Source organism: Peromyscus leucopus, chromosome 10 (genome assembly GCF_004664715.2).
Source record: "Peromyscus leucopus breed LL Stock chromosome 10, UCI_PerLeu_2.1, whole genome shotgun sequence".
Lineage (NCBI taxonomy): Eukaryota > Metazoa > Chordata > Mammalia > Rodentia > Cricetidae > Peromyscus > Peromyscus leucopus.
In genome coordinates, this window is record NC_051071.1 from 89,725,567 (window position 1) to 89,738,406 (window position 12,840).

The 12,840-nt window shown below is 40.0% G+C and overlaps 1 protein-coding gene across 4 annotated transcripts in view; it reads right to left on the reverse strand.

Annotated features, from left to right (window-relative positions):
* LOC114691797 (ATP-binding cassette sub-family G member 3-like) overlaps positions 1-12,840 on the reverse strand; it is a 91,419-nt gene that overhangs the window by 3,451 nt on the left and 75,128 nt on the right. For all 4 annotated transcript variants that reach the window (XM_037209258.1, XM_028867324.2, XM_037209256.1 and 1 more), the window contains one exon: positions 61-150. In XM_037209258.1, coding sequence (XP_037065153.1) covers positions 61-150 — 90 coding nt within the window. The remainder of the gene's footprint in view (positions 1-60; positions 151-12,840) is intronic.

Below are 12,840 nucleotides of genomic sequence, written 5' to 3' on the forward strand. Positions count from 1 at the left end.
GGATTCATTTCAGTTTCTAAAATTGGAGACCCCAAGTACAGTCACAGAAGGACAACTTACTGTAAATCCATAATGAGGAATGTTGAAGTACTGAATCCATGAGAGTCCAGGTACTAAGCTTTCTGAATATATTGACAGACCTGAGAAAAACTATGAAGAGCAAAACCATGAATTAGAACCAGTCAAGTGATTAAGAATTCTAGACAAGATCCTCCCTCTTCAAGACCCCTATATCCTGCTGACCATTTCTGCTCAGACCAGTTCTTTAAAACATTCTTTCAGTAAACTCTACACAGAATTCTTTACTGTGAAAAGCCAAGGCTCTTTGTGCTTTTTAAAAGAAGGACCTGCCACCCCTTTCTGTAGGAGCTAAAGCTTACAGATATTATGTTGTCTTTAAAATGGCATGCAGCCTATGAACATTCTTTAAATTTTAAATACTTCCATCCTACATAATTAAAATGCTCTTTAGATTCATTGTAATATCTAATTTGTGTAGGGGATGATGATATTCAGAGCAGAAGTGTCATTTGTTTCATAATTTTCAATATATGATTGGTTGAATCTCTGACAATATGACAGGCCAACCGCAGTGACTATACTAATAAAACTCCTGCCATCTAGGAACATATGCTAGAAGAACACGGTCTTGTCTCATTTTATATCAACTTGATACAAACTAAATTCACTGGAGAGTGGGGAACCTCAAGACACTAGAAATGTCTCTAGGGAGGAGCTTGATCCTACCTCTACTTGATGTACCATGTTTTGTTCAAAGAGGCCTGCCCTTTTCTGAATGGGGGAGGAGTAAATGTGGAGGGAGGGAGAAAGAAATTGGGGGAGGACAGGAGAAATGGAGGGGGGAGAAACTGTGGTTGGTATGTAAAATAAATAAAAAATTAGTTAAATAAAATTAAATAAAAAATAAAATGTCTCTATAAGATCATCTGTAGGCAAGCCAGTGGGCATTTTCTTAATTAGCCATTGAGGTGACAGTACCTAGCCTAATTGTGGATGTGACTATCCCTGCTCTGGCCATTCTAGTTTCTAGAAGAAAGAAGGCTGAGTGAGCCATTAGAACAACCAGTATGCAGCACCCCACCACGGTCTCTGCATCAGCTCTTGCCTCCAGGCTCCTACCCATTTGAGTTCCTATTCTGACTTCCTTCAATGATGAGCAGTGATGTGGAAGCGCAAGCCAAATAAACCCTTTCCTCTCCAGTTTGCTTTTTAGTCATGGTGTTTCATCACAGCAACAGGAACCCTAAGTAGGACATGCGCTGGTCATCATATACCCACTTCTACTTCCAAGGATCAGTAAGTCTTGTTATTTATAAGAGTTTTGACTTTCTATTCATGACTTTAGGAATAATTTTTGGATTCAGTTAAAATACCACCTTAAGACAACTTCAAGCTTAGAACAGATAAACCACACAATGTGGTGAAGAGCAGCAGAAAATGTGCCCAATCCCCATTTAAAAACAGTACAAAAGTCAGAACCACAATGGAGAAGACAGAAAGCACTGATGGGGAGGAACAAGAGGCAGTTATGAGGTTCACATAAAACTTGTCCTGACTAAAGTACAGTAGAATTTGCAAAGCAATGACTGTGTGTGCATGCATTCAGACTGCACCTGACAAAATGCTTTAAAAAACATTTGGCATCATAACTAGTTTTTAAAGTTTCATTTAGAAACTTTGTACAATAACCAGTTGTCTTAGTTCCTCTCCTGTGGCTGTGATAAAACACCATGACAAACATAGAAAAGTTGGGAGCTTTTCTAAGTACAAATTACAAACATATGGAAAAGAAATGAAGGAAACAATCTCATTCACAAAAATCTCAAAAGGGGGGATTAGTGGGGGGTCTTGGAATAAACTAACCAAATGTAATACTTGTTCAATAAAAACTTTAAGACACTGGGAAAAAAAGATATTGAAGATACTGGACAATAGACAGACCTCCCATCCTTGTAGATTAGTAGGATAAAAATTATGAAAATACACATCCTACCAAAAGCAACAAACTTTTTTATTGCACTCTTCATCAAAATTTCAATACAATTCTAAGAAATTGAAAAACAATACTAAATTTCATATGGAAATACAAAAGACCCAAGTTAGGGGAACAATCCTTAACAACAATAAAACTGTGAAATAATCCATCCCCCTGTTGTAGGAGAAATAATTCATCTTCTCTATGTATAAGAGACTTTCTGTGTGCCTGCCTGAACATCTGGGAACAAGAGCAACAGACTCTGGCAAACTTGAGCTTAGGGATGTGCTGTGGGATGTCCTTCTGTATGTTGTGAATGTGTGTTGCTCTCATTGTTAATAATAAAGTTAATTGGCTGGTAAGTAGAGAGGAAATATGGACAGGACAACCAAGCTAAGGAAGGAAAAGGGTGGTGGGGTCGGGCAGATGCCAGCCAGCCAGTGAGGAAGACATGTAAAAAATGAGGTAACAAGTCATCAACCATGTGGATAAACATAGATAAGAATTATGGGTTAATTTAAATATACTAGCTAGTTAGAAATAAGCCTGAACTAACAGCCAATCATTTATAATTAATGTAAGCCTGTGGGTGGTTATTCTAGAATTGGTGAGCAGGATAGAACTGTCTGTTTACAGAAATGTTCTGCCATACAAATGTAGCAGTCATTTCTTGGGCACATGTGCTGTACAGTTAACACAGTTTACCCAAGTATTCAAGTCTCTACATCAGTTTAATAAGCACATTATCAAAAGTAAAAACAAAGTGAACTCTGACAACACTATGTCATTTAGATAATGAGGTATAGTTAGGTTCCTTTTGAGAATTAATTTTAAAGATTGCCTGGATGATCCAAAGGGGACAAATTGGGACACATGTACCTATCCATCAGAGAAAGCTTTCTGGTTTTATTTTATTTGTTTGTTTGTTTGTTTGTTTTCTTAGGTCTTTGTTTTATTTGCTGAGAGATGCTGGTAGAAATGGCTTTGCCAGAGGCAATTGGAGTATACAGCAGGTAACAACTAGTATTCAACAGGTTGACCTAGCAGATGAATAACTCTCTGATGTGGAGCCCCACTTGGCAAAGCTATGGAGTCACTGACTATAAATGACTGGTTGCTTCTGTCTGTAATTGTTCTCATGTGCCACTGCATTTCTTACCTAAAAACAAAACAAAACAAAAACACAGCTGTGGGGTTCCTTCCACAGCCCATTGGTCGTGTATTTTATATCTTTTGGGCAGACATACTGCTGTGGATGGTCAGGAAGATGATTTCTCCTTAAGCTGCATAATTCTGATGAACAGAAATAATATCAGAATATTTTTCATAACTGATATAGGAAAGTAACAGTATTCTCAGCTACAAAGAGAGCTAATTTTAGACTTTAGAACAAATTCAAAACATATTAGATGACCCCGCAAATAATAATACTCAAGGACAAATTCCCAAGTGTCTGTTAAACCAAAGTCAGGCTGACATCATTAAGACATAACCATTCTGCCCCTGACTTCCCTTCTGGACCAGAGGATCTTCTTGTCTAGGCCCCCCGGCAGCCCCTGCAATCTCCACGCCCTGCCCCCATGCCCATCTGCCTGAGACCCCAGCCACTTCCTGAAACTCAGAGACCTGTCCCCAGCTCCCATCCTGCCCCTGACTTCCCTTCTGAACCAGAGGTGAGCACCCGGGCCCAGCCTTGACCTCATCCCTTGGCACCAGCCACTCCAGGGAAGACCTACCCAACTTGGCACCAGGTTCTGGCCACCGGGCAGGTCTCTTCTAGCCCCACTGGGAGGGATCCCCTTTTCCAAGCCCCCCCAGCAGCCCCTGCAATCTCTACGCCCTGCCCCCACGCCCATCTGCCCGAGACCCCAGCCACTTCCTGGGACTTAGAGACTGGCCCCCAGCAACCATCCTTCCCTGGACTTCCCTTCTGGACCAGAGAGGGCTCCCATCTTGCCCTGGACTTCCCTTCTGGACAAGAGCTCACATCCTGACCTGGACTTCCCTTCTGGACAAGAGCACACATCCTATCCTGGACTTCCTGTCTGGACAAAAGCTCCCATCCTGCCCCAGACTTCCCGTCCAGATAAGAGCTTCCATTGTACCTGGGACTTCCCATTTGGACAAGAGAGCTCCCATCTGGACAAGAGAGAGAGACTTCCTGAATCTGTCAGCTCTGTCTGAACCAAGTGCACTGATAAGACCAAGAACGAACCACAAGGAGATGGGCAGATGTCAAGGCAGAAGTACATACAACAAAATGAAGAGCAATACATCATCACCAGAACCTAGCCTGCCTCCAACATCTAGACCTGAACATCAAAAATTGGAAGAAGCAGAAGAAAACAGCCTTATGAATAACATCATGAAGAAGGTAGAGGCTTGTGTAGAGGAAAAGACAAAAAAAAATGGGAAGAACACTGTAAACCACTAGAGGAAAGGGCAAACAAATTAGAAGAAAACAATAAAGTCCTGGAAGAAAACAATAAAGTCCTGGAAGAAAACAATAAAGTACTGGAAGAAAACAATAAAGTACTGAAAGAAAATCATGAAAAAGCAATGAAACAAATAAAGGAAACAGTCCAAGACCTGAAAAGGGAAATAGAAAAAATAAAGAAGACACAAACAGAGGGAATGCTGGAAGTAGAAAATCTGAGTAAAAGATCGGGAACTTCAGATGCAAGTATAACCAACAGAATGCAAGAAATGGAAGAGAGGATCTCTGGCATTGAAGATACAGTAGAAGAAATAGTTTCATCAGCCGAAGAAAACACTAAAGCCAACAAAGTCATGAACCAAAATGTCCAAGAATTTTGGGACACCATGAAAAGACCAAACCTACGAATTATAAGGATAAAAGAAGGTGAAGAATACCAACTCAAAGGCACAGAAAATATATTCAACAAAATCATAGAAGAAAACTTTCCCAACTTAAAGACGGAAATGCCTATGAAGATACAAGAAGTCTATAGAACACCAAACAGACTAGACCCCCCAAAAAAGTCCCCTCAACACATAATAATTAAACAACTAAATATACAGAACAAAGAAAGAATATTAAGAGCAGCAAAGGAAAAAGGCCAAGTGACCTATAAAGGTAAACCCATCAGAATAACACCCGATTTCTCAATGGAGACTTTGAAAGCCAGAAGGACCTGGACAGATGTAATGCAGACACTAAGAGACCATGGATGTCAGCCCAGACTAATATACCCAGCAAAACTATCAATCATCATAGACGGAATGAACAAGACATTCCAAGACAAAGCCAGATTTAAACAATACCTATCCACAAACCCAGCCCTACAAAAAGCACTAGAAGGAAAATTCCAACCAAAGGAAGTCAGATACACACTCAAAAACACAGTCAATAGATAAAGCCACAACAGTAAACCCCAAAGAAGAGAAGTACACACACACTACTACCAAAAATAACAGGGATGAACAATCACTGGTCATTAATATCCCTTAATATCAACAGACTTAATTCACCTATAAAAAGACATAGGCTTACAGAATGGATACGAAAGCAGGACCCATCTTTCTGCTGCATACAAGAAACACACCTCAAATTCAAAGACAGACACTACCTAAGAATAAAAGGCTGGGAAAAGACTTTCCAATCAAATGGTCTTAAGAAACAAGCAGGGTTAGCCATCCTGATATCCAACAAAATAGACTTCAAACTAAAATCAATCAAAAGAGATCAAGAAGGGCATTACATACTCATCACAGGAAAGATCCACCAAGATGAAGTTTCAATTCTGAACATTTATGCCCAAACACAAGGGCACCCACATATGTAAAAGAAACATTACTAAAGCTAAACCACATATAAAACCCCACACATTAATAGTGGGAGATCTCAACACCCCACTTTCACCAATGGACAGATCTCCCAAATCGAAACTTAACAGAGAAATAAAGGACTTAACTGATGTCATGACCCAATTGGACCTAATAGATATCTACAGAACATTCCATCCTAACAAAAAAGAATATACCTTCTTCTCAGCACCCCATGGAACTTTCTCTAAAATCGACCACATACTTGGCCAGAAAGCAAATCTCAACAGATACAAAACAATTGGAATAACCTCCTGTGTTCTATCAGACCACCATGGTTTAAATTTAGATTTTAACAACAACAAAAACTACAGAAAACCTACAATCTCATGGAAACTGAATAATTCTCAACTGAATCACCAATGGGTTAAGGAAGAAATAAAAAAAGAAATTAAAGACTTCCTAGAGATCAACGAAAATGAAGACACCACATCCCCAAACTTATGGGACACTATGAAAGCAGTGCTAAGAGGGAAATTCATAGCACTAAATTCCCACATAAAGAAGTTGGAGAAATCTCACACTAGTGACTTAACAGCACACCTGAAAGCTCTAGAACAAGAAGAAGCAAAGTCTCCCAGGAAGAATAGACGCCAGGAAATTATCAAAGTGAGAGGTGAAATTAATAAATTAGAAACTAAGAGAATAATACAAAAAATTAATGAAACAAAGAATTGGTTCTTTGAGAAAATCAACAAGATAGACAAGCCCTTATCCAAACTAACCAAAAGACACAGAGAGAGAAACCAAATCAACAAAATCAGAAATGAAAAGGGGGACATAACAACAGACATTGAGGAAATCCAGAGAATTATCAGGTCATATTTCAAAAACCTCTACTCCACAAAACTGGAAAACCTAAAAGAAATGGATAATTTTCTGGATAGGTACACCACATACCTAAGTTAAATCAAGACCAGATAAACTATTTAAGTAGTCCAATAACCCCTAAGGAAATAGAAACAGTCATTAAAAATCTCCCAACAAAAAAATCCCAGGACCAGATGGTTTCAGTGCAGAATTCTACCAGATCTTCAAAGAAGAGTTAATACCAATACTCTCTAAATTGTTCCACATAATAGAAACAGAAGGAACATTACCAAACTCCTTCTATGAGGCTACAATTACCCTGATTCCTAAACCGAACAAGGATGCAACAAAGAAAGAGAACTACAGACCGATCTCCCTCATGAACATTGATGCAAAAATACTCAATAAAATACTGGCAAACAGACTCCAAGAACACATCAGAACAATTATCCACCATGATCAAGTAGGCTTCATCCCAGGGATGCAAGGGTGGTTCAACATACGAAAGTCCATCAATGTAATACACCATATAAACAAACTCAAAGAAAAAAACCACATGATCACCTCACTAGATGCAGAAAAGGCATTTGACAAAATCCAACACCCCTTCATGATAAAAGTCTTGGAGCGATTAGGAATACAGGGAACATACCTAAACATAATAAAGGCAATTTACAGCAAGCCAACAGCCAACATCAAATTCAATGGAGAGAAACTCAAAGCAATTCCACTAAAATCAGGAATGAGGCAAGGCTGTCCACTCTCCCCATACTTATTCAATATAGTACTTGAAGTTCTAGCCAGAGCAATAAGACAACATAAGGAGATTAAGGGGATACAAATTGGAAAGGAAGAAGTCAAGCTTTCCCTATTTGCAGGTGACATGATAGTATACTTGAGAGAACCCAAAGATTCCACCCAGGAACTGATAAAGTTTATCAACACCTTCAGCAACATAGCAGGATACAAGATCAACTCAAAAAAATCAGTAGCCCTCCTGATGGACAAAGAAGCTGAGAAGGAAATCAGAGATACATTACCCTTACAATAGCCACAAATGACATAAAATACCTTGGGGTAACACTAACCAAGCAAGTGAAGGCCCTATATGACAAGAACTTTAAGTCCCTGAAAAAAGAAATTGAAGAAGATGTCAGAAAATGGAAAGATCTCCCATGCTCATGGATAGGCAAGACCAACATAGTAAAAATGGCAATTTTACCAAAAGCAATCTACAGATTCAATGCAATCCCTATCAAAATACCAACACAATTCTTCACAAACCTGGAAAGAATAATACTCAACTTCATATGGAAAAACAAAAAACCCAGGATAGCCAAAAGAATCCTGTACAATAAAACAACCTCTGGAGGCATCACAATCCCTGACTTCAAGCTCTACTATAGAGCTACAGTAATAAACACAGCTTGGTATTGGCATTAAAAACCGAAATGTGGACCAATGGAATTGAATTGAAGACCCTGACATTAACCCAAACACCTATGAACATGTAATTTTTGACAAAGAAGCCAAAAGTGTACAATGGAAAAAAAAAAAGCATCTTCAACAAATGGTGCTGGCATAACTGGATATCAACGTGTAGAAGGCTGCAAACAGATCCATATCCGTCACCATGCAAAAAACTTAAGTCCAAGTGGATCAAGGACCTCAACATAAATCCAGCTACTCTGAACCTGCTAGAAGAGAAAGTAGGAAGTAGTCTTGAACGCATTGGCATAGGAGATCACTTCCTAAATATAACACCAGTAGCACAGACACTGAGAGAAACAATCAATCAATGGGACCTCTTGAAACTGAGAAGCTTTTGTAGAGCAAAGCGACAGCCTACAGAATGGGAAAAGATCTTCACCAACCCCACATGTGACAGAGGACTGATATCCAGAATAAATAAGGAACTCAAGAAATTAGACAGTCCAATTGAGAAATGGGCTTTAGAACTAAACAGAGAATTCTCAACAGAGGAAACTCAAATGGCTGAAAGACATTTAAGGAATTGCTCAACATCACTAATCATCAGGGAAATGCAAATCAAAACAACTCTGAGATACCACCTTACGCCTGTCAGAGTGGCTAAGATCAAAAACACTGAAGACACTTTATGCTGGAGAGGATGTGGAACTAGGGGAACTCTCCTCCACTGCTGGTGGGAATGCAAGCTTGTACAACCACTTTGGAAATCAATATGGCACTTCCTTAGAAAATTTGGAATCAATCTCCCCCAAGATCCAGCTATACCACTATTGGGCATATACCCAAGAAATGCTCAATCATACCACAAGAGCACTTGCTCAGCTATGTTTATATCAGCATTGTTTGTAATAGCCAAAACCTGGAAACAACCTAGATGCCCTTCAACTGAAGAATGAATAAATGAATTGTGGCACATATACACAATGGAATACTACTCAGCAGAGAAAAACAATGACATCATGAGGTTTGCAGGCAAATGGATGGATCTAGAAAAAAATCATCCTGAGTGAGGTAACCCAGACTCAGAAAGACAAATATGGTATGTACTCATTCATAGGAGGATACTAGATGTGGAACAAGGATGACTGGACTGCTACTCACATCACCAGTGAGGCTACCTGGAAAACAGGACCCCAAGAAAGACACGGAGATCACCCAATGACGGAGAAATGGATGAGATCTACATGAACAGCCTGGACATGAGTGGGAGCAATGAAGGGCGAGGGTCAAGGGAAAGAGAGTGGGAGATCCCAGCTGGATCAAGAAAAGAGAGGGAGAACAAGGAATAGGAGACCATGGTAAATGAAGACCACATGAGAAAAGGAAGAAACAAAGTGCTAAAGAGGCCCACAGAAATCCACAAAGATACCCCCACAAAAGACTGCTGGCAATGGTCGAGAGACAGCCAGGACTGACCTACTCTGGTGATGGGATGGCCAAACACCCTAATAGTTGTGCCAGAAACCCCATCCAAGGACTGAGGAATCTGGATGCAGACATCCATGGCTAGGCCCCGGGAAGATTGCTGGGAGTCTAATTAGTGAGAAAGAATAGGGTTTATATGAGCAAGAATTGTTGAAACCAAGGTTGGATAAAGCACAGGGACAAATAGCCAAATGAATGGAAACACATGAACTAAGAACCAAAGGCAGAGGGGCCCCCAACTGGATCAGGCCCTCTGAATAGGTGAGGCAGTCGATTGGCTTGATCTGTTTGGGAGGCATCTAGGCAGTGGTACCAGGTCCTGGGCTCATTGCATGAGTTAGCTGTTTGAAACCTGGGACTTATGCAGGGACATGCTTGGCTCAATCTGGGAGGAGGGGACTGGACCTGCCTGGACTGAGTCTATCAGGTCGATCTCAGTCCTCGGGGGGAGACCTTGATCTGGAGGGGGTGGGAATAGGGGTGGGCTGGGGGGAAGGGGAGGGGGGCAGGAAGGGAGAGAACAAGGGAATCTGTGGCTGTTATGTAGAACTGAATAGTATTGTAAAATAAAATAAAATAAAATAAAATAAAGAATATCAACCTGTAGGACCCTGTCCCCCATTTTGGGTAGCTGTTGCCTTGTTTGCTGACCTTGACCTTGATATCCTCCCTATGCTAATCCCTTGCAGGTTTCCACCCTCCTGAATGCTTAAAGGAAGTTCCTTGTTTGTGTATCCTGCATATTGGGCTAAACAGCTTAGATGCAAGAATGTAGAACAGCCCAGCGGCAGTGGCACACACCTTTAATCCCAGCACTTGAGAGGCAGAGGCAGGCGGATCTCTGTGAGTTCGAGGCCAGCCTGGTCTACAAAGTGAGTTTCAGGAAAGGCACAAAGCTACAGAGAGAAACCCTGTCTCAAAAAACCAGAAAAAAAAAAAAAAGAATGTAGAACATCTGTCACAAACTTCTGCCCTCCAGGGATTCCCCCATTGTGCTATGAGCCTGTATTTAAGGCCTCCTCCCTCCTTCAATAAACAGCATTCAGCATTCTGCTGAGGCAAATGACAAAAAAAAAAAAAAAAAAGACATAACCACCTGCTGCAGTATTTGACTTTCTGCACCTAATCCCAGCCGCAGTTTATGTTACAGGCTAAAGGTTAAGTCAACTGACCATTTACTTTCTCACTGGCCGCTCAATGTGACCTCGCTAGCCTGAGGAAAACTGTGTGACTTATCACATGTTATAAGCACGTGTTGGACCCAAAAAATAGCATATTGTCTAGAGTTGGCTGCTGGTCCGTGTGTGTGTGTGTGTGTGTGTGTGTGTGTGTGTGTGTGTGTGTGTGTGTGTGTGTAGAGAGAGAGAGAAAGAGAGAGAGAGATGTGAAAGAGCTGCTGCTATGTAGAGGGGCTGTGTGAAGGAACTATGTAAAGAGCTTTGTGAGAGAGTGTGAGGAATTGTGTAAAGTGTTTTATGATGAGAGAGCTATATAAATGAGATGTTGTAACTGTGTATAGAGATGTATGGCCATGTAAGAGAGAGATGTATGTATGTAAAGAGAGATATATAGCTGTATGTAAAGGATGTAACTGTAGAGACAAAGAGATATTTAGAGGGAATTAGAACTTAGAAAGAATTAGAACTTAGAAGGAATTAGAAACTAAAAGGAATTAGAATTTAGGTAGAATTAGAGCTAAAGAGCAATAAAGAGCGTGACCTGAACAGATTGTGTGTGAAGTTATTAAAGAAATCCTTCTACCCTTACTCTTGAGATGTCTTCTCTGACTTGCCCTGGAGAGTGGCTTGGGAGCTGGACTCACGGGCTGCTAAATTTCTTACTTATCAAACTGAACTGTTAGTAGAAAAGCTGATTTAGTTATATTAACAAGTTTTAAATATCATCTTTAAAATAATAAGCAAGACTTTCAAATCTTAATTTTAAAGGTTTTCCTTGTGCTGAGCTTGTCCATTTCCCCTGGGCAATGATGTCAGCAGCCTTTCTCTTGGGTGTGATGTGTCCCACCTCTTTAAATCTGAAGTGTGCACATGGTTAATATCACAGGAAAGGGGCCTTCCAGGTCTGTTTCAATTTGTTTCTGTCTTGTTTTGTTTTTTGACTTTTTAGCAGTATTTGGTATCCAAGCAGGAAAGCACAGGCTGGAAATTTTAGCAGAGGAGTTTGGGTGAAAACTTTGTAACCTAATAGAAAGCAAAATGTAGAAGAGAGCCATAACACAATTGAGAAACTGATTTTAGTTTCCCTGGTGGGAAGGGATGTGGACTCCCTAGATAGGATACGTGTAACATTCATGTGGAGAGAGGCCCTAGCCCTTCTGAGAGCAACTTTAATCTTAAACAAATCTCTTTAGTTCTGAGTTACTCTAAGATAGTCTTCATTATCCTAGCAGCAGCATGGGGAAGGGAGGAGGCCTGTATACATCTGAGATGAAGTGCATTCCTACCAGTGTATATTAAAGTTTTCTTTCATCATTTCATTATAAAGTTACAGAGAAACAGCCTAAGGTTTTAAAACAGCCAACCTTAATTTACCCAGTAATCTACAGGAACTGCCAAATGATACATATCCCCCAGACTATGTAAGAGCTGAATGGACTCCTATATTAGATATATTAGATCTAATATAGATCTGAATATTAGATCTTATATCAGCAAATATTAGATCTGAAGCGATTCAAAGAAGCAATAGTTCCATATGGCATCCACTCACTGTTTGTAAAGCAGATGTTAAATCCATGGTCAACTTTAAGAGAATTATCCCTTGAGACTGGAGAGATTTGGTTACAGCAGTCTTAGAGGCTGGTCCCCAATTACAATGGAGAAGCTGGTGGAAGAATGAGGATAAGACCTCATTCTTGAGGTCTTAAAATCTCCTAAGAACAAATTCTTGGGGAGGGCAATTATGCTGATATACAAAGACAATCTTTATGTGATGACCACACACTTGCTTTGTGCTGCACAGTAGCCTTGAATGCTTGGGACAGAATTGAAGAAATATGAAAGAAAATTGAGTCATTTGCTAAAGTTATACAGGGCCCAAAAGAAACCTTCACTGATTTCTTACAACAATAGACTTCAGCAGTAAATTGAATGATACCAAACTCAGAAGCTAAACAAATAATAATTGAATCTCTGGCTTCTAAAAATGCTAATGCACAATGCAAAATTATAATTAGGCTGTTAAAGGCAATATTGGCACCCTAGGAGAAATGGATTTGAGATACAATCAATATTGAATCTCATGATCATGAT